The 27,717-nt window shown below is 40.0% G+C and overlaps 1 protein-coding gene across 1 annotated transcript in view; it reads right to left on the bottom strand.

Annotated features, from left to right (window-relative positions):
• The window catches only part of gtdc1 (glycosyltransferase-like domain containing 1), a gene marked incomplete at its 3' end in the record, with an annotated part of 68,948 nt that extends 45,797 nt beyond the window's left edge, over positions 1 to 23,151 (bottom strand). Inside the window, exons 1-4 of the mRNA XM_080412263.1 lie at positions 23,106 to 23,151; positions 13,304 to 13,499; positions 6,223 to 6,390; positions 1,048 to 1,221 (exon numbers count right to left, since the gene is read on the bottom strand). Of these exons, the coding sequence (XP_080268389.1) occupies positions 1,048 to 1,221; positions 6,223 to 6,390; positions 13,304 to 13,482 (521 nt within the window). The 5' untranslated portion in view covers positions 13,483 to 13,499; positions 23,106 to 23,151. The remainder of the gene's footprint in view (positions 1 to 1,047; positions 1,222 to 6,222; positions 6,391 to 13,303; positions 13,500 to 23,105) is intronic.
• Between the last annotated feature and the right edge of the window lie 4,566 nt (positions 23,152 to 27,717).

Genomic DNA, 27,717 nt, shown 5'->3' with positions numbered 1-27,717 from the left:
GTGACTAGGCCAGTGCTGTCTGGACCAACCTCGGATCGGGCCTAGATGTGAGGGCCGCGAAAAAGTCAGCTTAATTTTTATAGTGTTCCAACATTGTCTGCTCATTTCTTTGTGTCATCACTTTCACTTTTTTTCCAATTTCACTTGTTTAATCTGTACCCTGACTGAGTTCTCTGTCCTGATTGGATAAAATAGGTATCCCGACCAGAAAATGCATTTTCTGTTCAATAAAGAGCTGGAGAGACTCCTGTTACTGAACAAACACTCTATATAGCAATGAGTACTATCGGAATATAGAGCTATTTAACACTTATTTTAAACAAAGAAAATCACTTGCCCTACCTTTAACTCAAACCCTGCCAATGACATCTTTTGACGTCTCTTAAAAAAAATATTAATACATATATTATTATTTTTTCTCACACAGAACCAGGAGATAACGTAATCCAAAGATTTACTGCTCCACTCACTTCCTGTTTAAAGTATTAGGGAAATATTCGGAATATCGGCTCCTGTGTTTTACTATGTATTTTTGAGCGAAACATACTATTTTCAACTGGGTATAACAAGCGAATGGGAATCGCAATGACATTTCTTCTTCCTTTCACGGAAGCACAGTGATTAGCAACCATCAGGGGATCGATCATACTGGAGATAAATATTCTGTGACTACTTGAAAAGGTAAGAAAATCGCAAAACCCTGGCAGTCTGGGCTATAGTGAATGGCAGTGAAAGAGCCCACACACACACACACACACACACACACACACACACACACACACACACACACACACAGCAGGTCAGGACAGTGACGGTTCCCCTGGGGAAAACGACACATTAGAACTGCGTTTGCACTAATCTTGACTTCTAACGCATCTTCGCAGACTGCCATTAACCGTAGCCTTTCCTTTCCCAAACTCTATCAAGCTCTCTGGGCCGGATTAAGCGGCCCGGGCCTGGTTGCTTTTCTTTAATCAGTGGGTCCGGTTATCCCTCAAAGGCTAAATGACTGGAGCCAGGGGAGGAGGATGTTACGATGACACTGACCTTGTGACATGGGGGAATTGCAGGGGGAAGTGGAGCACACGGCACTTTGGGCGGAGGAGGCCGGCCAGGTTCTTGGGCCGGTGGTCGGGCATCCTCTTCATGAAGGTGCCGATGGAGGACAGGAAGGACTCCATGTTGAAGGCGGAGTTGAACGCCACCACGTCTGCCACTAAGCTGGAGGGGGGGGGGGGGGGGGGGGGTCTGACTTATTAAATGTTCGCTTTAAAAAAATATATATATTCAAATATTTGCACATTTTCATGATTTTTCAAAAAATAGCAGATCTACAAGCTCATAGCGCGGCACTCGGTGCCGTGCTATGAGCTTGTAGATCTGCTATTTTTGAATAGCCAAGGAAATCTAAAATGACACAGATGCGTTCCCAGTCTTAATGGGTTAAAGGTAGGGTAAGTGATATTTTTTTCTCCTGTTATTGAACAAACGCTCTATAGCAACGAGTACTATCAGAATATAGTGCTTTAACCTTTTAACAAAACCCTTTTTGTTTTTGCTAAAAAATATCACTTACCCTACCTTTAAAACTTAAAGCTGCAATACAACGTAATTTTAACCAATCTGTACGGTATGTAAATCAATCTGTAAACAAACTGTCTAGGTAGTAAGTGTGCATGTGCTCATGCACGCTAGGGCTGCATGATTGACAAAAGGTCATACCTCGACATTTATGCCAAATATCTTAGTGATATGATACCCTACTACTTAGACCCTCCAGAAAAACGCGGGCAAAAATCCTTGATTATGCGGGCTAAAACTCTTGATTATGCGGGCTAAAACTCTTGATTATGCAGGCTAAAACTCTTGATTATGCGGGCTAAAACTCTTGATTATGCGGGCTAAAACTCTTGATTATGCGGGCTAAAACTCTTGATTATGCGGGCTAAAACTCTTGATTATGCGGGCTAAAACTCTTGATTATGCGGGCTAAAATCCTTGATTTTGCGATGAAATATGCGGGGTTTTTTTGCAATTATATGCGGTGAAATTGCGGGAAGTTGCAAAATATGCGTAAAGTTGCAAAATATGCGAAAAATGCGAAATATGTGAAAAGTTGCGAAATATGCGGAAATATGCAATGCGAAGCGCATATTATGCGATGCGATGCACATATTATGCAATGCGGCCTTTTAGAAAAAACATTACCCCCCCATAATTATGCGCCATTTTACTGATTATGCGGTAAATTCTGCGATCGCATAATCGCATTTTTCTGGAGGGTCTAACTACTGTAAACAATATGACTATGGGTTCACACAAAACATCACATTACATACAAGTCAATATTGTTTTGTTTTTTCTACTTGATGAAGTATTTTTATGTCCCCACCAGTCAAATGCAATTGCAATTTCTCTGTGGCTGAACGTACATTATCATATCATTATCTATGAATGTTAGGCAGGTAAAGAGGGGTTGAATCATTGGTTGAATGAGCCAAATTGGCTGGCTTTAACTGCACACGTGAGGGAGAGCGTCCATATTGTTTCCCTTTTGCAATGTTAATATCTTGCATGTTCATATGAAATTTCTCTGCTTTCTGTTGCTTTTTGGTGAAAACATTCGATTGCCAATAACTATGAAACGGATAATCGCGACGGCATGCTTTTTCCCCTCAGATTCTACGAGACTCTACTACATCTTTTAAAGCAATCGGCGGGTGGGTCGTTGTGAAGAATAATATTCTATGATTTTTCAAAGGTAGGTGAAGACGCTTGGAATAGCTGGCAAGGGCAGCTACTGTATATAGACAAGGTTTTAACTCTGGCCGGTTAATGAGTTCATATAATATAACTTGGTTATCAATAGGTGCACAGCACACCAGTCCTTGTGAGGTGCTATAAACCCATGGTTCTCAAAGTGGGGGCCGGGACCCCCAGGGGTCCTTTAGGGAGTTCCAGGGGGTCCCCAGCTAAATGATGGATAGTTAGGAACCAACCAAATAGACCCTTATGGGTCTGTAACTCCGAGAGTGTACAAATGGAACCAAATGGACCCTAACGGTCCATTTGGTTCCATTTGTCAGAGTTAAATTAACATCGATTTTACAATATAAATTGGGGTCCCAGAGATATAAACGCCATTAAATGGGGGTCCGTAGCCTAATGCATGTCAAACTGGGGGTCCTTGAAATTAAAATGGTTGAGAATCACTGCTAGAGAGCCGTAAAAATCTTCTCTTATGGGGGTCCCTGGCATATCTTTTCAAATGGGGGTCCGCGGGCTAATAAGTGTCAAGTTGGGGGTCCTTGACATGAAAAAGTTTGAGAACCACTGCTATAAACAACGGATTAAACACTAAATACTAAAAGGGTACAGCTGCACACTCGTAGCCGCCGACATTTGCACATTTTATTATGGACACAGAGACAGACAAATGACCAAAAATTACCTCCGTGTCCACAATAAAATTAGCATCGGCAGCTACGAGTGTGCGGCTACAGTATACTCTTTTATTATTTAATACAATATAACTGACACATCTGCACTGGTTGTAGTTAGTCTACCTGCTCTAAATCCTGTTGTGGATCCTTACAGGTCTGTAACTCTGAGAGTGTACAAATGGAACCAAAAATGGACCCTCACTCGTCCGAAAATATCAGATCTACAAGCTCACAACAACGTGGCACGTTGTCGTGAGCTTGCAGATCTGCTATTAAGTACAAATTGGGGCTTTTTTTTTGCTCAGGCGCTGCAAGTGTTCATCAGTGGGCCCCTAAATGGGACTCCCGTTCTCTTTCATTATAAAAAGGCAGACTGCATTATAATTCAAATTAGCCGAGCAATCTGGCTTCAATCCAATCAAACGTCTCTTAATGATCCATTCGCTTTGAGTAGCATATTATTTAATGTTGCCATATTTGACTGGCTTAACTCTTTAAGACCGGGAACGCAGCATCTGTGTGTCATTTTTAGATTTCTTTGGGCTATTCAAAAATAGCAGATATACAAGCTCATAGCGCGGCAACGAGTGCCGCGCTATGAGCTTGTAGATCTGCTATTTTTTGAAAAATCATGAAAATGTGTGCAAATATTTGATTTTTCTTTTTTTTTTGCGGACATTAGTAACTCAAATCTTTGCTTCTGGGGGTCCCTGGAACTAAATGTTTATAAATGTTCGCTTTAAAAAATATGTATTCCAAGATTTTCAAGAATTTTCAAGATTTTTCAAAAATAGCAGATCTACAATCTCGTAGCGCGGCACTCTGTGTCACGCAATGAGCTTGTAGATCTGCTATTTTCGAATAGCCAAAGAGATCTAAAAATGACACACAGATGCGTTCCCGGTCTTAATGGCTTAATGACATTAAACTAGATGGAGTGCACCGCGCGGAGCTGAGTTATTGACATGTTGCCCTATGCAGATCAACAACAATCAGTTTTCTTTTAGAGTGCCTCTCTCTTTACTGTTAGCCTCTCTGATTAATGACAACGCCGCCGCCACGACAAGAGTGACTTCAATTACCCAGAGAGCATCATGTCGGGCCACAGTAATTAACCAATCATGTGCGCCCTGACATGCTCATTAAGACAAACTATTACAGTTGAGTAGTGTGTTTCTTTTCTCTGTGTACAAACAAATAGGGTAATTATGCGTACGCTTAATTTTCATTGTTTATTGCTCCCCGCTTATTGTTACTTGGGACAGTTCCACTTTGACATCTCTCTCTTTTTTATGAGCTTAAAAGCAAGAGTTGCATTACGATAATGGATACGCAGACGTGAAACAGGCCCCTTTTTTTCTTTCTTTTGTTGCCACCAGGACCTTAGGTGGTAGCTGTGATAGGCTGCCATGCAACAGAGTTGCACACTGAAAATAGCAGATCTACAAGATCACAGCGCGGTGCGATGCACAGCGTTGTGAGCTTGTAGACCTGCTATTTTCGACACGATACCGAGGGCGAGCAATGAAGTATAAACCCTGGTTTAAAGGACAACTTCAACCATTTTCAACCCTATGTTCATATAATTGTTCCTCACTAATGTTCATGATAAAATAGTAAAAAGAATAATAATTGCAGTTGGTCTGTGTCTCATACGAAGGCTGTGGACAGTTCAGAAACCCGCCCACCAGTGACATCATCACCGCCCCATGCCCCTCCTCCTCCCCTATGTGCAACATTGAGGGCCCTGACGTCACAACATTTGGAGCGACGCCCACTGCACTCTGGTTGGTTGGGGAAATGAAACACTTCCTATTCCAGGAACGTCAACAGGCTGGTCCAGGCTCTTATTTTTGAGCAAAACTAAAAAATAAAAGCCTGGAGATCGAGGTTAGATTTGTATTAACGCGAGAACAATGGCTTCCATTATAGCATGCTAACTTCACAGGAACAGAAACCCTGCAGTTTCTATTAGCTTGGATTCCCCATCGATGATGTCACTGGTAGGCGGGTTTCTAAACTGCCCACAGCACTCCTCTGAGACACTGAGCGAATAGACACAAAATGTACCATATTATAATGAGCATTGGTGAGTAGGGCTGGGCAATATTATCGATTTCGCGATATATCGCGATATTTTATTTCGCGATACTGTATCGATACTCCAGGCCGTCATATCGCAATTTATTTTGGGGAAAAAAAATATTAATCTGCTTTTGCATATACAGGCTTTATGAAAGAACCTATCACTGATCTGCAGCTACTCAATATGTAGTGTATATATATATACAATATGTGGTTGTGATATATGTATATATCGCAATATATCGCAGTATGTATCGTATCGCAATATATCGTGATATCGCAATATATCGTGATATCGCAATATATCACAATATATCGTGATATCGCAATATATCACAATATATCGCAGTATGTATCGTATCGCAATATATCGTGATATCGCAATATATTGTGATATCGCAATATATCACAATATATCGCAGTATGTATCGTATCGCAATATATCGTGATATCGCAATATATTGTGATATCGCAATATATCACAATATATCGTGATATCGCAATATATCGCAATATATCGCGTATCGCAATATATCGTGATATAATCGTATCGTGACCCAAGTATCGTGATACGTATCGTATTGTGAGGTTCTTGCCAATACCCATTCCTATTGGTGAGGACCAATTATATGAAGATAAGTTGAAAACGGGTGAAGTCGTCCTTTAAGTTTGGAACACATTTATTTTTTTTTACCATGAGAGGACCTGGTTGTAGCCGTACTGGAAGTCTCGCTCCTGGTCCTTGCGGACGGGATAGACCAGCTGGTTCTCATGGAAGTAGAGGATCTTCTTGAGCCCTGCCAGGTCGGGGCGGAGGGCCATCAGCTCACAAAGGTTCAGAACGGAGCTGGCAAACAGCACCCTGTGTGAACCAAATGGAGTTAGTCACTGATGTGGGCTTGAAATAACAGAGAATTAACCCATTAGGACCGGGAACGCAGCTGTGTGTCACTTTAAGATTTCTTTGGGCTATTCAAAAATAGCAGATCTACAAGCTCATAGCGCGGCACCGAGTGCCACGCTATGAGCTTGTAGATCTGCTATTTTTGAAAAAGAAATTGTGGAAATGTGTGCAAATCTTTGAATATAAATGTTTGCTTTTGGAGGGTCCCTGGAACAACATATTTTGGGATGGGGGGTCCGCGGCCAAATACATTTTGGGGGTCCTTGACATTCAAAAGTTTGAGAACCACTGATATATAGCAACATACGTTTTATTTAAAAAATGTAAAAATGTAATTAGTTAAAAATATTCGCTTATATATATATTTATATATATATATACAAAGATTTGCAAAAATGTTCACGATTTTTCAAAAATAGTAGATCTACAAGCTCATAGCGCGGCACTCAGTGCCGCGCTATGAGCTTGTAGATCTGCTATGTTTGAATAGCCGAAGAAATCTAAAAATGACACAGATGCGTTCCCGGTCTTAATGAATTAATACCATCCATAACATTTGGCTGTGGTGGGCTGCCTGGGTCCCTTTCTCAGTTTATCAGCCCTCCCTCTGGCACATCCGAGGTCCTTTTTAATTCCCCCCAAAAAGACCCAAATGTCTGGTTAGTTAAAGTGACAGGTGATTAATGGAATGCACGAGATATCATGGCCAGTGGATATAAGCTAGTTTTTGTGCTACAATGAATACAGAAAACGTCATGCCTTGTCTTCAAGTTAGCAACACTTGGAGAGCCACGTCTGTCAGGCTATCTGTTGACAGCCAAAGTATCCTGACAGGTACGCAGTGGTGGAAAAAGTACTGAAATAAGTATCAATACTGCAATATAGAAATACACTGTTACAAGTAAAAGTCCAGAATTCTAATTTTACTTGAGTAAAAGTGCAAAAGTATTGGCAGCAAAATGTACTTAAAGTACCAAAAGTAAAAGTACTAAAATGTTTGAAAATAGCAGATCTACAAGCTCACAACGCGTCGCATCACGACGCGTTGTGAGCTTGTAGATCTGCTATTTTCAAATAGCCTAGGTATAAAATAGGGCTAAAGTGGTTCATGTATGTTTCATAATGTCATAATTCATATCTGAAAAGTAACTAGTAACTAAAGTTTTCAAATAATTGTAGTGGAGTAAAAGTACAATATTTGCCTCTGAGATGCAGTGGAGTAGAAGTAAAAGTATTGGAAATACTCAAGTAAAGTACAAATACCTCAAAATTGTACTTAAGTACAGTACTTAGTTACTTTCCACCACTGCAAGTACATCAGATTTCACTGAAAGCGATCGCTCACACTGACCAACCGGCAGACAAACCAAAGGTTAACCCAAAAAATTACTTATTTTCTATCAATGTCACACCACATGAAGCCTTGAATTCATGGATTGTTTTAGTTTTTTGTCGCATTCCTAAGCCAATGATTTGATTACCGGCGGTAAGATGCTAATGTATCCAGTAGGAGACTCAAAGTAGACTCTTTCAGTCTCCCACCGGTCATCAAATTATTGTCTCAGGAATGCGACCAAAACAAAAAAATCTCCATGAATTCAAGGCTTCATGGGGATGTGTAGTTGATAGAAAATAAATCATGTTTTGGGTGAACTATTCCTTTAAGCCTGATTTATATACTCTGTTGCACGCCAGTATGGCACGCCGATTGGCTATTTTATGCTATTTTATGCACACGACACCATCGTACGACGGAGTATAAATTAAGCATGATAATTTTTAACCCATTCAATCCGGGAACGCATTTGTGTCATTTTAGATTTTAGCTATAACCATTATTTTAGACTTTAGCTATTCAAAAATAGCAGATATACAAGCTCATAGCGCGGCAGCTTGTAGATCTGCTATTTTTGAAAAATCTTGAACATTTGAGCAAATCTATGAATTATTTCTTAACTCATTCAGTGCCAATGAAATAAAAAACATAATTGCCAAAAATACAAAGTAAAAAAAAAGTGCTCAGGAGCCGAGATACAGCCTTTTTCAGTAATAAGTTAAACAAGAAGTGAATGGAGCAGCAAATCTTCAAATGATATCTTGGGTTCTAACGTTAAAAAAAACAAAATGAAATTTCAACAACATACTTTTTTTTTTCCAGAAAACTGTTAGGATTTAGAAGACATTCTGTAGATGTGTTCCCGCGATTGAATGGGTTAACCCATTAAGACCTGAGGCCTATTCTAAAAATGTTTTCTAAACCCTAACGCTTTAAAAAATATATATATATATTCAAAGATAAAAAATAAAAAAACATTTTTCAAAAATAGCAGATCTACAAGCTCGTAGCGCGGCACTCGGTGCTTGTATATCTGCTATTTTTATGGGTTAAACCAATGTTTGTCTCAGAGGTGTAACGTGATGGGGGGGGGGTCTCCCTTTTGCACCCCGTCAGGTGATGATGTTGCCACGTTCTCCACAGAAGCAGCGTTTCTACAGACATATCATCATACATCGCTCCGGCTCCTCTGTGCCGTTTAGCCGTATACCGCTGCTCCGAAAAAAGAGGGGGGAGGGGGGGGGGGGTTCTTTGAAGTTGTCTATCTCCCTAAGTGACCCCATCCGCCACCCTCCTCCTCCTCCTCTTCTTCTTCTTCAAAACTTGGCTCGGTTCTTCATCAGTGAGCCAGTCGCAATTTTTCTTTCTTTCTTTCTTTTTTTCTTTTTTTTTTCTCAAACCCACGAGCGAAACCCGCTTTGATGTGGCGGGGGTCCACGAGCCATCGTTAACCCGTTCAAACCGGGAACGCATCTGTGTAACCACTTTATCCATATTGTGGCTATTCAAAAATAGCAGATCTACTTGTAGATCTGCTATTTTAGAAAAATCTTGAACATTTGCGCAAATATTTGAATATATATATTTTTTTTTAAAGGGAACATTTTTTACTAAAATCTTTGCTCCTGGGGATCCCTATTACAAAACATTTTGAGATTTATATCTAAAAATGTTTTATAAATCCTAACAGTATGTTGCTATATCAGTGGTGCTCCAACTTTTCCATGTCAAGGACCCCAAAAACATGTTGTTCCAGGGACCCCCAGAAGCACAGATTGGAGTTAAAAATGTTCTCTTTAAAACATACATATATTCAAAGATTTGCGCACTCGTGCCGTGCTATGAGCTTGTAGACCTGCAATTTTTGAATAACCAAAGCAATCTGAAAATGACAGAGATGCGTTCCCGGTCTGAATGGGTTAAGATCGTGTCCCCCCCTCCCCCCCCCCTACCGCGTGCCTTTCAGACCTGGGATTAGCCCAATTTCCTGGCCCCACTCGGACCCTTCGATCAAACCCTGAAAAAAAAAAAGAAGAGGGCCTGCAGGACTGCATGTAACAGACATCACCCTCCACCCTCTCTAAACTCCTCGGTAATGCTGCGGCGCTCTGACTCAAACCAGATGAGACTTCTTCTATTTTTACCTTTCTCCCTGCCAAGAATAGTCCGATGGGACATCCTGTGTAGTTAAGAATTAAGACGCTCAGACCTGCAGGACTTACTTAAGGGATCCGTGGCGCGAAACTCAGGCAGGAAAGATTTGCTTTAACCTCTCCTGTGAATAAATGTACTAATTATTTTTAGTAATGTTATCATTTTAAGTGTACTATGCTCTTCTCGGAGAGGGAGAAAAGTGGATTTTAAAAAAACACATAACCGAATGTGGTGATCAATAAAATGTGAACTTAGTTTTTGTAAGTTTTTGTAAGAAATATATTATGCATGTTTAAATTCACTTTCAAAGTGGCGTTGCTATTATGTCATTATAGAAAATATATATTCTATTCAAAAGGAGGACAAATAGGCTCTATGCACAGCAGCCATATTATCACTTCCTTCACAGGTGTTACCAATGATACTAATGAAGGCTCTGTGTAGCACAGTGGTTCTCAGATTTTTCAATTTCCACAACCCCAATTAACTCTGAGTGTACAAATGGAACCAAATGGATCCATTTGGTTCCATTTGTACACTCTCAGAGTTACCCACCCGTAAGGGGCCATTTGGAAACCCCTTAAGGAACCATGAGGGTCCCTGGACCCACATTTTAGTCCCACTGGTGTAGCAGAGTGTTTCCAGTGAGTCAACATGCAACAATATCAGCACCCTGACTCTGTTTGACCAGAATGGAACAGAGCCTTCATTAGTATCACTGGTAACACCTGTGAATGTCTTCACAATATGGCTGCTGTGCATAGAGCCTATAGCAGACCTAAAAGCGCACACAGATTAGCTTGGTTTGTGTGCCAGTCACTTTGTGGATTAGCTACGTATGCTATCCATCGAACGACGAGGCAACATAGTGATTGAGATCATCTGTGTGCTCCACTGTGCAGCAGCAGCAGCAGCAGCATACCTACCTAACCACTCACTCACTACAGATGTGAGTTGTCTACCTGTGTCTTCATTCTGACTGGTGACCTTTTCAAGTTGGAATTCCACCCTATACTGTACATGAGACTGATCATCAGTCGCCCACTCTCTCTCTCTTTCTCTCTCTCTTTCTCTCCGCCTCATCAATTTCTGTTTCTGAGATGACAAAGCGGGATTAAAGCCAGATATCTAGGTTACGCAACATGTACCTACGTGTGCGGTGTGTGTGTGTGTGTGTGAGCGCGCGCGTGCGCGTGCGCGTGCGTGTGTGTGTGTGTGTGTGTGTGAGCCGTGCGTGTGTGTGTGTGTGTGTGTGTGTGTGAGAGCCGTGCGTGTGTGTGTGTGTGTGTGAGCGCGCACGCGTGTGTGTGTGTGAGCGTGTGCGTGCGCACGCGCGCATGTGTGTGTGTGAGAGCGTGTGTGTGTGTGTGTGTGTGTGTGTGTGTGTGTGTGTGTGTGTGTGTGTGTGTGTGTGTGTGTGTGTGTGTGTGTGTGTGTACGCGTGCGTGCGTGTGATTATGTGTGGAAGAACAGGTGCATATTGCTACCATTAGCATCACTACCGGTAAGTTGATTTTTATCTTAACCTTCTAGTAAATGGGCCTGTCTAACTGAGAAAAATCTAAAACCCATAAATAACTTTCTAAAAACGATATTTCCAAGTATCCTTGAAAGTGCAACACTGAAATGTCCTACTGTCACACATCTTTGTAATAAAAGGGTTACAAACCAATGGCCAATGCACACACCTTTGCGTATCTTAGCGACAGGTGTGTAGGAGAATCACTCGAATGTAAAAAGAAAGTTATCCTGCAAACTGTCTGCAACTTGCAACAAATACTGAACATGAGTCGCCAATAGCCTACTTGGTGCGCTCTTTTTTTCATTCTACACCAAATCTCTCAAATCACCAAAAATAGCTGGTCTACATACTTGTAGATTGGATATTTTGGAGAATGTTCCACCCAGAATAGGGATGCTGGGGTTCAAGAAGTGGTTAATGATCAATGTTTCAGGCCCGGAAAAAAAGAAAAGTTGAGGGACGTTGTTCATTCAGAGTATTCAAGTATTTTCGTGTAGATTTCAGAGCACTCTCGGGGATCACTTCCTTTTTACATTGATAATAAATAAGGGTTGCCTACAATCTGCAAAAAGAAATAATTAATATAAAAATATAAAAAAAACGAAACACTTACAGCATTATTTTTTTCTTTCGTCTATCTACGGTATAGTTGCGTTTCTAATGTGACTCTGCCTCATCAAAGTGTGTGGAGCCCCCCCAATTGTGGCGGTGGTGGTTCGTGAGCCACTTGGGAGACTCTATTGTGCGGGCATATTAGATCACCTAATGTTCCCTATTCTCTGGAGGAACGGATGCTGCAGGACTGAGAAAAGAGAAGAGAAAAAAAGACTTATAAACCCCCTGTGCAGCTAAATGGTGAGTTTTAGTTTTGCACAAAGCCCTGTTTCAAAAGCCAATATATGAAGGATGAGTCAGTCAGTTATAATGCTGGGTCCTTCCCCCGGTTGATAGGAGTGAAAAAACAACACAACGTTGAAGGGGATAGTGAAAGGCCAAAGGGCTTGCAGCGATATATCTCGTCTCATGAATACCGCTACTCGCGTTTTACAGTCAAAAGACATGATATGGCTTCTTCTCGGTTTCTGATTGGGAGTGATTAAAGTAGTGCTCTTAGGATGGCTGCCACGGGATATTTTCAATTACTCAAATCTCAGTGTAGGCCTACCACAGCAATAATCGGGAACGGAGCGAGATTGTAGATCGGCAATTTTTTGAAAATGTTCTAATAGGGCTAAGGTGGTTAAAGCTTGTTTAGATGTATTTATGTATTTATTTATCTATCATATAATTAACAAGGCATGTCATTATGATGAACAAATACTAAGTTCATATATTGTGATTATAATTATGTAGAGTTGTTGTTATTATTATTATTATTAATGTATTTGTATTTGTATTATTGTTAAATTATAACAAAAAACACAGCAGCTTAGACTTGTAGATACGGTACGGTACATTACATACATAAATACATATTTGGTAACACTTTACTTAAAGGTCGGGTCTATAATGCATTATAATCACATTTATAATGCATTATGATGCATTATAATGCATTATAAATTTGATTATAATGCATTATAGACCCAACCTTTAAGTAAAGTGTTACCTGGTAGGTATAATGTACATGTGCTTATGACCAGCACATATACATTATGTTATTAAAAGTTATAATACTTCATAAACCTTGTCATAAGTCGTTATGCATAATTATAAACATTTATAACAAGTGCCTTATAAGTGCATTAAAATGCATTATAAATGTGGTTATAATGCACTATAGACCCCACCTTTAGGTGAAGTGTTACCAAATAATTTCCCACCACTCTTCTGTATTATGTTCAACGGTATAGCAGTACCTGTACGCAGTACTGGCCGGGATGGCTTGCATGAAGTGCAGGGCGGCGGTCCGGGCTCTCCAGTGCCACTTCTTGGCGGGCAGCGTGTACGCCACGCAGCCCTCCACGTGGTCCCTGAGCAGGTCCACCAGCTGCTTGTGGGACCCCCCGTAGAACGCCTCCACCAGCAGCACGCTCATTGGGAAGAAGGTGAATTCTGTGAGGGGGGGGGGGGTTTGTATGGGGGTGGAGGATTAGTAGAGTCCATATACATTAACCCATTTATAACCCATTCAATCCGGGAACGCATCTGTGTCGTTTTAAGATTTCTTTGGGCTATTCAAAAATAGCAGATCTACAAGCTCATAGCACGGCACCGAGTGCCGCGCTATGAGCTTGTAGATCTGCTATTTTTGAAAAATCTTGAACATTTTGTGCAAATCTTTGAATATATACTTTCTTAAAGCAAACATTTGTAACTCAGATCCTTTCTTCTAGGGGGTCCCTGGAAGAAAACATTTAGAGATGGGGGGGTCCGCGGCCAAATACATATCTAAAAATGATTTCTAAACCCTTACAGTATGTTAATTTTCATGTCAAGGACCACCCAAAATTATATGTATTTGGCCGTGGACCCCCCCCCCATCTCAAAATATGTGGTTCCAGGGAACCCCAGAAGCACAGATCGGAGTAAAAAATTATTGCTTTAAAACATATATATATATTCAAAGATTTGCACAGATTTTCCATGATTTAAAAAAAAGAATAGCAGATCTACACGCTCATGCTATGCGCTTGTAGATCTGCTATTTTTGAATAGCCAAAGAAATCTTACAATTACACAGATGCGTTCCCGGTCTTAATGGATTATTATATGTATTATTTTGCAGATGGACAAAATGCATTGCTCAGAGAAATGTGTGATGCAGGGTAGAGCTCAGTTAAAAAAAAAAAAAAGATTTAGTTGGATTTGTGCTGCAATTTCCTGTGGGACAAAAGAATGGCTGAACAAAACAAAACAAGCAGTCATATTCGTCTATCTAAAATTCAAAATCTATGGCAAACGTGTCCCATTATAGAAACATATTTTGTGTCCCCCAAAAATACCATTATAGGTCCTATTTGGTATGTTAAGGGCTCCAATGTTCCTGTGAAAGAGGACCAGATCGAGTAAAGCGAGCAAAGGTTCGGGTGAACGTTCGGGGAAAAGGAGTCATATAGGCTTACGGTATTATTAAGACATACTGGCTTTCTAGAGCAATCTTTCTTCCAATGCATTTCCTCCAGCATGATTTCCAGTCTACATCTCTATGGTACACGCAGTTCTCCATCTTATTCTTCCATTTAGTTGCCCACAATGGGGAGTAATGTATTTGCAGCACTCAGCCAATCGCCCACAGACTTTTCAATCAGTCAATATCTCGGTCCCTCCAGCTCTTAAATGCAAGTCATATCTCAAGTAGGAAATGAGCTGTGCAATCTTTTTTTCGTCATGGTGAAACACTGTGTGGCTGACTGTTTAGTGGACCAAACAGAAAAGGCTACGGGTCCAACTGAGTGATGGCTTTTAAAACTCTATAGGTTAAACATTGGTTAATGTAAATACAAAGATTACTGGGAAATACTAGGGCCCAGCGTGACCTATTGTAGTAAGACAGCCTACAGTATACGTATATGGTGAATGGGTGCACAATGAAAACCTTATGTGAGAGACGTGGAAGTGATGAGGATCAGATTAGACCTGCGGCAGTCGACTGACAGCAATTCTGGGGGTAAATAAATGATGCCCGTATAAGACTTTTGAACATGATTCAACAGTTAACGAATCGATTTAATCGACATTAAAACAGGTATTTTAACAAAATAATACATTTAAAGAAATACCGAAAATAAAGGTTCCACATGCATTGTGAGCTTGTGGATCAGCTGTTTTTGCACGACGCCATTGTACAACAAATTGGAAAATATGGCTTAAGCGATTATCAGACTAATGAATTTATTCGATTAATCTGAAAAACTAATCAATAGAAAACCGTTGATAGTTGCAGCCCTAAATTCAACCGAGACAAAAACAAACGCCATCAACAGTGGTGGAAAAAGTACTCAAATGTTTTACTTAAGTAAAAGTATCAATACTGCAATGTAGAAGTACTCTGTTACAAGTAAAAAGTCCCGAAATAAAAATGTACTTGAGTAAAAGTACAAAAGTATTGGTATCAAAATGTACTTGAAGTACCAAAAGTAAAAGTACTAAAATGTTTGAAAATAGCAGATCTACAAGCTCACAACGCATCGCGGTGCGATGCGTTGTGAGCTTGTAGATCTGCCATTTTCAAATAGCCTAGGTATAAAATAGGGCTAAAGTGGTTAATGTATGTCTTATAATGTAAAAATGTATATCTGCAAAGTAACTAGTAACTAAAGTTTTCAAATAATTATAGTGGAGTAAAAGCACAATAATTGCCTCTGAGATGTAGTGGAGTAGAAGTAAAAGTAGTGAAAATTGGAAATACTCCGGTAAAGTAAAAAAATACCTCAAAATTGTACTTAAGTACAGTACTTGAGTAAATGTACTGCGTTACCTTACACCACTGGCCATCAAACACCATTCAAGTTTCACTGGAATCGCTCATTAAACCCCGTCGTCATGTCCGGGGGGATTCCAGTTTTACCAACGTGCAAACCGTATAGACGTAGACCACTGACGAGCAATCTCTCTCTCACCTATTACCTTTCGCCCCCACCGCTTCAACGTTTGGAAGGCTGTCATCAATACCTTTCGTTTCCCCACGTCAGAGATGAAACAAAGGGTTAATGTCAACCACTCACCCCCGCCATCCACACAAACGTACACACACACACACACACACACACACACACACACACACACACACACACACACACACACACACACACACACACACACACACACACACACACACACACACACACAGACTGGCTGGTGTATAACAGGGAATCCCCAAGTCAGCGCACCACTCAGGAATTAATAACAGCAGAAAAGCCACTGTATACACCGACAACTCATTTCACAACCCTGTGTTAAGGAGGCTCAGATAGGCTTAGTCACCGAACCGAGACACCGGTTCAAGTCTGGAAACTGAAATGAACGATAATGTTATTGGAACGTTTCTCTTTTCACAAATATTGGAAATGTTTTGTTTTTTTCGTCTTCTCACTGCCTGCTGATATTGGTTGTTCCCTCGTCGTGCAGTCATCTAACCATAAACATCACAGACACTGGTACTGAGGCTGTTTGCTGCAGTCAACATCTTTCCCCTTTTTGCCAAATGATATACTGTAGTTTTTGCACTACAGAAACTGTGATTTTTATATGCCTGCTGCTATTTTCATATGCTGGGTATGTTTTCCACCCTGTGCGATAAGCATCTCTGCCTTCCATAGTGCCATCCATCCATTGCTAATTTTTAATCATGCATCTTATATTAGATTCGACTTTGTACCTTGTTGTTGTGTTGCCAGATGTACGATAATTATCGTATTTGTACTATAATTTTACCCTCTGTACGATGTACGATCAATAATTAAAAAAAATGCCCGAATGTGCGATAATTTCGCCATTTCACAAAAAAAGTGAGTGAATTTACTATATTCCCTGACTGCTGATTTGGAATTCGGTTTGGCTTTTCAAAATAAGTCAGTAAATCAGTCAATCTGACCCTAGATCTGTACTTGGGAGGCATTAAAAACACCGGTCACGTCTTTCCAGTCTAGTTTCAGGCTTTTATTTGTGTAAGGTACAGGAAGTTGACTGCTTCCACGCAGCATAAGTGATGTTTTTTTTGTCACGTAGGAGTCTCAAACAAGGTTGTTTATTACACTAAATACGCTCATATTTTTTTATTATTACATATTTACACCTGTGATTTATCTTTTTTGGCTGTGTACGATAGTTTTCTTTCAAATACGATCATTTTACGCCTCCGGTTCGATAATTGAAAACTTCCCATCTGGCAACACTGATATTATCTCTTTCTCTATTCTAACTCTTCCTGTAAGTGCAATGTTGAGAGAGGAACTTACCCACTCTTTTACACCTGCATTGGATGTCACAATAAAGTCTATACTGATTCTGAAACGTTGAAATACTAAACGTATGAGGACAATACTTCATGACTGTGAACGCGGGTGTTTGCCTATAACCCTCAGACCTCACATAACAACACACACATGCACATAGACATGCATACGGTGTATATGGGCAGACACACACACACGTACAGAATATACCCCGAAGGTACAAGCAGGGGATTTCATGCAGAAATACTGGGATTTACGTTACACACGGGCCAAGATGAAGTGAAAGAAGGAAGCCGGAGCGGCTTGCCTTTACTTAAATGCATAAAGACGTCACAGTGAGGACCAATCGAGACCATTCAAGTCGTCACCGGGAGCACTACCCCCCCCTACCCCCCCCCACGGTGCCCCGGGGCCAGAGAGAGAGAGCAGGCGCAGGGCCCTGGATGGGGATTGCAGTGACCGCCGACAAACAGATCGCTGAAGCGTGCGTGCCAGATTCCGACACCTCCCTTTCGGTCCCTTCGGCCATTAAGGGATTGTGTGTTTGCACGCTTCTTGCAGGATCTGTGCGCTCCTACGTTTTGTGTGTGTGTGGTGCGCGCGTGTGTGTGTGTGTGTGCGCGACTGCGCGCGCATGCGTGTGTGTGGGGTATCATCTTGGATAGGGCCTGACAGGGAGGAGCATGGCTCTGGATATGTTCACTTGGAGGGCTTATTCCTTCCTCAACATGGGATCAGATGGAATATTTCCTCCAAACACCAGAGCTGTGGAGAATACGTTAAATCGGGGCCCGAGCTACAAGGCTGGCCAAGTTCCGTCCGTCCAGCAACTGTCCAGAAGGTAGCCTATAGCCTAATTAGGGCGAGAAGTTGAAGGCTAACCAAAAAGGTAGCGGTCCTTGACTTTTACCCAATACACACAAAATAGGGTACATAAATATTAATTGCGAAGCTAATTATAATTTTATGAGGCCTAGATATCAAAGAGCAGTCATGGGGTTATATTGTTCATGTCTGGTAAAGAAGAGATAGCACGTACAGTACATACCTCACAAATATTAAATGCCTACAGAAAAATTATTTAACCCATTTAGACCGGGAACGCATCTCTGTAATTTTTTTATTTATTTGGGCTATTTTTTAAAATTTGTGAAAATATTGTGCAAATCTTTGAATATATATATTTTCAAAGCGAACATTTGTAACTCAAATCTTTGCATCTGGGGACTCTACAAAATGTCTTCTAAATCCTAACAGTTTTTTAAAAAATGTATCTGGCCGTGGACCCCCATCTCAAAATATTTTGTTCCAGGGACCCCCAGAAGTTGTAACAGAGTTAAAAATGTTCACTTTAAAAAAATACATATTTAAAGATTTGCACACATTTTCCACGATAAAAAAAAAAAAAGCAGATCTCAAGCAGATCTCAAGCTCATAGCGCGGCACTCGGTGCCGCGCTATGAGCTTGTCTATCTGCCATTTTTGAATAGCCAAAGAAATCTTTAAAATGACACAGATGCGTTCCCGGTCTCAATGGATTAAATTAGCAGAGAGAGAGAGCGAGTAGAATAGCAAAATAGGTTGGTAAAATGTGTTATTATCCCCCTTAGATAAAAAATCATGAGTCCTAAGCTACTTGAAAGGAGTCAATTATTTATGATTGAAACATCTTGGGAGCAGCAGGGCCAATCTGAAACAGCCTACATACCTAATGCGTCTAAAAATACCTCAGGACATCTGAGGGGCTCGTTTTTTTTTTCTTCTTCTCATTCCACATCATTGGTGCAATGAATTAGAGATACTCCAAAAAAAAAAAAAATCAAGATTGCCGCAAGACTGGCGTGATTACACGAGGATCAGAGCTCAGGCAGGAAAAAAAACACTGACTAATATTGTGTGCTAAAAACCTTTTAACTCAGTGTTCTCATGGCAGGCCTTTCAGTTTGACAATGCAAATTTAAGCAGCTTCGGCACATCGTGGCAAGGAACGTGTAATGCTATTCATAACTCCTTTGATCTCATATTAGAAAAGGGGAGGAAGCTCACATTTTCCACGGATTAAGGTTTCAAAGCGGTGAAATGAGTGAGAAGTGACTTTCCCTTCTTTTAATTGAGGGAGTCGTGCCCTTGTACTTCACAAGCACGGGCTTTATGTGAAAGCTAATCATTTAAGGATCCACTGAATGAGAACTGCAGCTATAATTACAGACGCATGGACATGTGCTAATCTCTCCCCCTGCATGGATGGGGAGAGGGGGCTGTGATGTGTTACAATAGCCCCGCAAAATGAAAAGGTCCGACTTCTCTCTGATGGAAGAAATTGTGAGGTTTTCACCGGGCATAGAGAACCACGGGCTTACTGTCTGTCTGTCTGTCTGTCTGTCTGTCTGACTGATTGGAGTGCTCGGAATATTAGGTCAACTTCCTGAGACGCACTTCCGTTTGGCACGATCCATTGTATTGAGGCTTAATAGATTTTTTTTCAACTTTCTGCATTTGTCCACTCACAGTGGCATGGCAACACTGAAGTGGATATGAAAAATATATATATATTTATTTTCACCTGGACAATTACGTTATGGAAAGAACCAAACTAAACATTAAGAATTGCTTCAAATATAATAAGATATGAAAGAAGAAGCTAAAAGAATAACTCGCAAAGAGACCTCACGCAAGAGTGTGCACGTGTGTGTGTGTGTGTGTGTGTGTGTGTGTGTGTGTGTGTGGGGGGGGGGGGTATCTCAAACACACGCACAGACACACACACACACACACACACACACGCACACGCAGATATTTGAATTATGTTTGACCCTTCTGTTGTTTTTCAACAATGCTGTTCCAACAGACCAGCTGTCTGTTATTTTCTATTTACAAGGAAAATATAATACATGTCCAGCATTTGGCCGGTTTGTTGGTTTACTATAACAGCCTTTAGGGATGGGACGATAATCGTTATTATCGTTTACCGTGATAAAAATAACACTCACGATAATAATCGTATCGCAGAGATAGTAATTTATCGTGGAATTGTCCTCTGTCATACACTAGGATGAACTAGCTTTCATTGAGCTAGCTGTAAATTCAGTACCACTTAAAGTCTCTATACCTGATAAAACAGTCCTTTGGCATTTGGTACGCTCTTATTTCACTCTACACAAATCGATTCGTCAAAAATAGCCGATCTGCAAGCTCGCAACGCGTTGCAAAGCAACGCGTTGTGGGCTTCGCCCCAAAATGGCGGATCGCGGTTGGAACGTTATTGTCCCTGTGGATTCACAGATCCCTCCGCCTACTCACAGGAACTTTTTTTCGTGTCTTTTTTTTACACAATGTATCTTCCACATCGTTTCAAGACGATCGTTGATTTAAGGTAATTACGCTGGCGTGGGGATAGAAAACTATGTTTAATATCTTGGCAGTCAATGTGTTAAGTTTGAAGCATATTTTGATTATATTGCGATAATATCGTTAATCGCAATTATTTTTGCCACAATAATCTTGACATGTAATTTTCATATGGTCCCATCCCTAACAGCGTTCCATTCTACTCTTACTATTAGGCCTATACCGTATGGCTGAGGGCATATTAAGTGTGACAGGACGTCATCCTCTGTTTCAGTGGAAATGATTACAGGCAGCCCCTCGTCAATTATACAAGGAAACAGTGACACAAAAAACTGTTTTGCCCACCCATCACAACGCATAACCACATTACCCCCGCTGTCCCTATTCTGGGCATTTTGTTATAGGAGAAAATTCTCAAAAATAGCCCGGGCCTAAGTGCTTAATTCATAGCTTGTCATATAGCCAGTGTCACGTGGCGAAGATAGCGGATCCACAAGCCCACGAAGCGTTGCGCGGGAGACGCGCCGTGAGCTTGTACATCGAAGCCCCAGCGCACAACGAGGTATAATTCAGGCCTAAGTGGCTAAAGGATGATAATTAAATATATTAAAATTAAATAGAAAAAACATTGTGATAAACCCGCAACGGGAATAGTCTCGGGTAGCCAGACGATCAGAGATCTCTGCCCCACTGATAAGTCTGACATCTAAATTCAATGCATGGGCTAAAACGGTGTGGGAAATACAAATAATAATAATAATAATAATAATAACAAAAGCAACGCAGAACCAAGGCAAAGATATTAGGCGGTCCATCGGTTTTCAAAGCAGTGTGCGTAGGTTTGTTAGCACCAGTGGTGGAAAAAGTACTCAAATGTTTTACTTAAGTAAAAGTATCAATACTGCAATGTACTCTGTTACAAGTAAAAGTCAGCAATTAAACATTTACTTGAGTAAAAGTAGAAAAGTATTGGCATCAAAATATACTTAAAGTACCAAAAGTAAAAGTACTTGAATGTTTGAAAATAGCAGATCTACAAGCTCACAACATTTTGTTTTTGTGAGCTTGTAGATCTGCTATTTTCAAATAGCCTATGCATAAAATAGGCCTGAAGTGGTTAATGTATGTTTCATAATGTCATAATTTATATCTGAAAAGTAACCAGTAACTAAAGTTGTCAAATAATTGTAGTGGAGTAAAAGTACAATATTTGCCTCTGAGATGTAGTGGAGTAGAAGTAAAAGTATTGAAAATTGGAAATACTCCAGTAGAGTACAAATACCTCAAAACATGTACTTAAGTACAGTACTTAAGTAAATGTACTTAGTTACTTTCCACCACTGGTCTTCAAAGCAGTGTGCGTAGGTTTGTTAGCACTGGTTTTAAATGTAGATTAGGCGGAGGTCTCTTATCGTCTGTGCTATGCGACACGTCAACGGAAAAAAGCGTATTCATTTATTATGACACTCCACCGCACGAAGACGCAATAGCCTTGCCCCATTAAAACCGGGAAAGCATCGGTGTCATTTATTTTATTTTAGCTATTATAAATACCCTAGCAACGTACGTTTTTCAGAAAACTCTAAGGATTTAGAACAGTGGTTTAGAACCTTTTCAGGCTGTGACCTCCCAAAATAATCATATTTGAACTGGGGACGCCCCATCCTGATAAGCAATTGGAATGTAGAAGTCGAGGCATTCAATTTAGTTTGACTCGGTTCCACAGATAAATATTGTGAAAATAGCCTCGCAACGTTGTGGGCATTTTCACAATGTTTGCCTCTTTCTTAAATAATTTGACAATTTGGCCAATGTTTGACCAGTTTTTATAGTATAGTTTGTTGATTACTTTTGATGCAGTAATGGTCTTTTACTTTTCTTTTTTTTTAGGTATTAAAAAGGTCTTAAAGGTCCTTAAATTGTCACTTCACATTCATCTGGGGACCCCCCCCCCCGACCCACAGGTTGAGAACCACTGGTTTAGACCTCAACAACAAAAAAATGCAGATATACAAGCTTTGTGCCGCGCTGCAAGCTTGTACATCTGCTATTTTTGAACATTTATTTGAAAAATCTTAAAAAATTCCCTGGCACAAAACATTTTCAGATGGGGGGGTCCGCAGCCAAATACATTTTGGGGGTCCTTGGCACTAAAAAGGTTCTACTGATATAAGAAGGCATTTGCAGAATCGGCCTCAGGTCTTAATGAGTTAAGCGTGATTTATGCTTCATCGTATGGCGGTGTGTCGCATGTCGAAAGTAGCCTTGTCTTCTGTTTTACACACACAACAACCTTAACATAAATTAAACATTAGCTGATAGATTACAGTGCACTCCATTTCAGGATATAGCATTCCTGGTTATGTCTGAAAGACAGTATACTGTGTGTACACGCCAATGCAAAAACAATACTTACGTGAGGTGTTTTTGATGGTGAATCTGGGCTTGCCAATACGCTCTCCAAGAACTGTCACGAAAGAAAGAATTTTCATTTTAACACATGCTGCTGATCATCAACACATTTGGAATGAAACTTGGGAGATTGCAATCGTACTTACTACTTACTATAATTAAAATGAACTGGGATAACACACACAAACACATTTCTACTATTGGTTTCATCATGGCGTGCTTGAATCCAGGACATTTCATTGTCAGCGGTTGAAACATGTGGTTGCAATATAAATCACGGCCACCAGTGGAACGGAACGCATTGTTACGGAGCAGCACTCCCAACACGATGAGTGGAGGAGGATTCAGAGGAAAGATTATTTCAATATATGAATGGATGGATTTATCTAACATGCAAATTTGTTTTTTTGTTGTTGGATGGTAGTGGCCAGTCTTGCTCCCTAGTACTCCCTGACTGTATATCTTTAATTAATTAAGTTACTAATGGCCACATTCTGGCATGCACGTTAAGGAGACTTTTTAGTTTGAATCTATAATAGATTTGATTTAAAATGTCGCACTTCAAAATAAATGTTAAAAGGGATAGTTCACCCCCAATATGACTTTTTTTCTAGCGATTAGTCACCCCATGAAGACTTGAATTCATGGATATTTTTTTGTTTTTGTAGCATTCCTAAGCCTATAATTTTATAACCGGCAGTGGTTCCGGTAGGAGACTCCTACCGGAACCACTGCCTGCCGGTCCGCTGGTCATCAAATTATTGGCTTAGGAATGCGACAAAAACCAAATATCCATGAATTCAAGTCTCCATGGGGCAAACTATCCCTTTAATGTTTCACACAAAAGTAAAAGTACACACACCTACAGTTTGGTTGGGCTGTTCAGCAGGGAGCCCTACTGGGAGGGATAGCATGTTCCTCCACATGCATTAATGCCCTCCCGCCTCCCGGTACAACCAGTGATGCCATATTTTGCAAGAGAAAAAAGCGGCCAGATCAATGAAAACAAGTCCAGAAGAAGCTACTATAGGCTACATTTTTCCACTTTACATCGGCCAGTTGAAAATAGCAGACCTACAAGCGAATGGAAGTGAGGAATTGGAGCAGTAATATTCGTTAACCTTATTTCTGAAAGAACAGGACACTTATATTATTGACTATTAAAGACATTATTTTGTTCCAAATATACACATGTTTACAAACTAGCCAAAGCTGATGTTTTGAACACTTTATTTTATATTGTGATGAAAACAAAAGGTCCATAGACATTGTTTCTGGATTTGTAGAGTAAAAATGGAAAAATAGGCCATTTTTGTTTGTTTGCTTTAGAATGTAAAAACAGATATGGCTTTTTTGTTTTTTCAACTTGGAGTAGAAAAGGAATTATCCGTAGGACCCCTGACCATTCTACCCAAATACCTGTTTGTTTACAAACATTAAAACATACGTTTGTTTACACATTATAACATAAGTTTGTTTACAAACATTAAAACATAAGTTTGTTTACAAACATTAAAACATAAGTTTGTTTACAAACATTAAAACATTGTTAAAACATTCAGGATCTGAGGTCTATAAATTAGACCCCCCCCCCTTTATGAACAGCTGCCAGTTCAGGTTCTCTGGCAGTTGTTGAACGGCATTCTGGGAAACGTAGGAAAACCACTAACTCAAGTACATGTAGGCAATCATCAAGTGCAGTGGTGTAAAGTAACTAAGTACTCAAGTACTGTACTTAAATACACTTTTGAGGTATTTTTACTTTACTGGACTATTTCCAATTTTCAGTACTTTTACTTCACTACATCTCAGAGGCAAATATTGTACTTTTACTCCACTACAATTATTTGAAAACTTTAGTTACTAGTATTACTTTGTAGATTTTGATTATCATTACTAAACACAAGGCCATTTGAAAATAGCAGATCTACAAGCTCACAGATGCAACGCATTGTGAGCTTGTAGATCTGCTATTTTCAAATGATTTGTATACATTTTTGTACATTTGAAAGTTGTGAAATGGGACATTCTGCATAATGAGTACGTTATACTTTGAGTACATTTTTGATACCAATTGTGTACTTTTACTCACGTACATTTTGAATTCCAGACTTTTACTTGTAACAAGAGTATTTCTACATTGCAGTATTGATACTTTTACTCAAATGTAAGTACTTTTTCCTCCACTGGTTTTGTATATCTATTCTACTGTATGTGAGAACACACACAGCGTGGATCGGTGCCTCGCGCTGGAAATAGCCGATCTACAAGCTCACAACGCGTAGCATCCATGACGCCTTGGGAGCTTGTAGATCGGCTATTTTCAACATCCACGTGCTGCTGAATGAATGAGAACGAGACTTACCTCTCTTACTTCCTGCTTTCTGCTGCTGCTCCAACACAACACATCCCATGGTCTGGGGGGACGGTGGGTGGCGCTGTGATTGGCTAGTCAATGGTTGTCAAGGCAAAGTGTATTTTATTTTACATTTACTTTTACATATAAAAACCAGTAGGGTTTAACAGGTGGGAGATACTAACTACTTCTTCAAAGACCTCAGAGAGAAATCCAGGTCAAAATATTTTTTTTATTTATTTTATTTTATTTTATTTTATTTTATTTTATTTTATTTTATTTTATTTTATTTTATTCATGTATTGATTATCTATGTCATAAATATGGACAATTTGTTTTCTCGAAATGTTTTCATATCTGTCATAATGATATCTGTTCTATTTTTCTGTCAATCAGGACAGCTGGTTGCCTGACAACAAACCAGAGTCCCGCTAGGCTATGGGATCCAGAACGCGTACGTCGGTCCTGCGTCATTGCGTCACATTTAGGACCGCCCCTTACGTTGCAAAGCAGAGAAGAATCCCCCTTTCTAGCTCACCATGGTCTTCTTTAAATTAAACCAGTGGTTCGCAAACTTTTTAATGTCAAGGACCCCCAAAATGACATGTGTTTGGCTGCGGACCCCCATCTCAAAAAATAATTTGTGCCAGGGATTTTTCAAAAATAGCAGATCTACAAGTTCATAGCGTGGCACGAAGTGACGCACTATGAGCTTGTAGATCTGCTATTTTTGAATAGCCAAAGTATAAAATATGGTTTAATAGCCAAAGTAGCCAAAGTATAAAATAGCAGATCTACAAGCTCATAGCGCGGCACGAAGTGACGCGCTATGAGCTTGTAGATCTGCTATTTTTGAATAGCCAAAGTATAAAATATGGTTAAAGTGGTTAAAATGATTGGGACGCTAACTAATTTTGTGTGTGTGTGTTTGTGTGTGTGTGTGTGTGTGTGTGTGTGTGTGTGTGTGTGTGTGTGTGTGTGCGTATATGTGGGTGAGTGAGAGGGTGAGTGAGAGGGTGAGTGCTGTAACACTGAACTTTTCACCTGCTTTTATTTGCATTCATTAAGCGCGTTAAATTAGCAAGGTCATGGTTAATTCTACTGAGATCCCGTGTAAACAGGTTCATGGCCAGTTTGACTGTCTGCTGCTCGTTGCTATTTCAGCTCATAGGCAGGCAAAATCCTTCCAAACTTCAAAGAGCTTTAAAGTAACTCTATAAAAGTCTTACCACACCAGGCTCCAATGCAATCTGGGCACATGGAGTAAAAAATCCACATCTGATGGCAAAAAGATTTAACACAAACAATTAAGATCAATGTAAAGACTGCTATAAATGACATCTATGGGTGAGATGTGAAAAAAAGCTGCAAAAGTCCTCGTGGTAAAACAAGGCGTTGTTTTAATTACACTTTCCCCTGAATTAAGCATACAGCTTTGTACAAGCTTGTTAAGATGGTCTCCCTCTGAGAGAGTGTGGTTCTCAAACATTTTCATGTCTTGTGTAGAATTGCATGTCTTTATATCTTGATGAATTGAATACACAGGACCACAATGGAAACAAGCCCTCAGGGTTTTTTGTGTTATATATATAAAGTATTCAATCAATCAAAAAGGACCCCCAAATTGATGTGTGCGTTGTATTTATTTAGCCACGGACCCCCCCATCTGAAAACATTGTGTGCCAGAGACCCCCATGAAAGAAGATATCTGTTGTTAAAATTTTTCATGATTATTCAACATTTTTCAAGATGTTTCAACAAAAAAAAAAAGTAGATTCACAATATGTCGCATCATCATGACACGAGGTTTGCAGATCGGCTATTTTCGAATTATGTATAAAATAGTGTTAAAGTATTTCAAGAGGTTTTTTTTATGCTATATTATAATTAATTGGTAGTTTTGCTGGGGACACCTGGAACTCCCTCAAAGACCCCACTTGAGAACCACTGCTCTATCAGAAGATAAAAGTGGGTTTGGGGTAGTGTTGATTTTGACAGCAAATTTTGATTCTGTTTTAGTCATAGTCCTCTTGAATCACATTCCATTTAGTTTTAGTCATATTTTAGTCATCTGAAATGTTTTACTGTTTGTCTAGTTTTAGTCGACTATTATATCATGAGATTATAGTCGACTAAATCTACAGTTGATTTAGTCGACTAAAATGTATTTTGGCGGTGCCTTGATGGCTGAATTTACACTTGCATGCTGAAAATAGCAGATCTACAAGCCCACAACGCGTCGCAGCGAGATCTGCTATTT

This window comes from Gymnoscopelus braueri, assembly GCF_963280865.1.
Source record: "Gymnoscopelus braueri genome assembly, chromosome: 18".
Taxonomy (NCBI): Eukaryota; Metazoa; Chordata; class Actinopteri; order Myctophiformes; family Myctophidae; genus Gymnoscopelus; species Gymnoscopelus braueri.
This window is presented reverse-complemented; position numbering and strand designations above follow the sequence as displayed.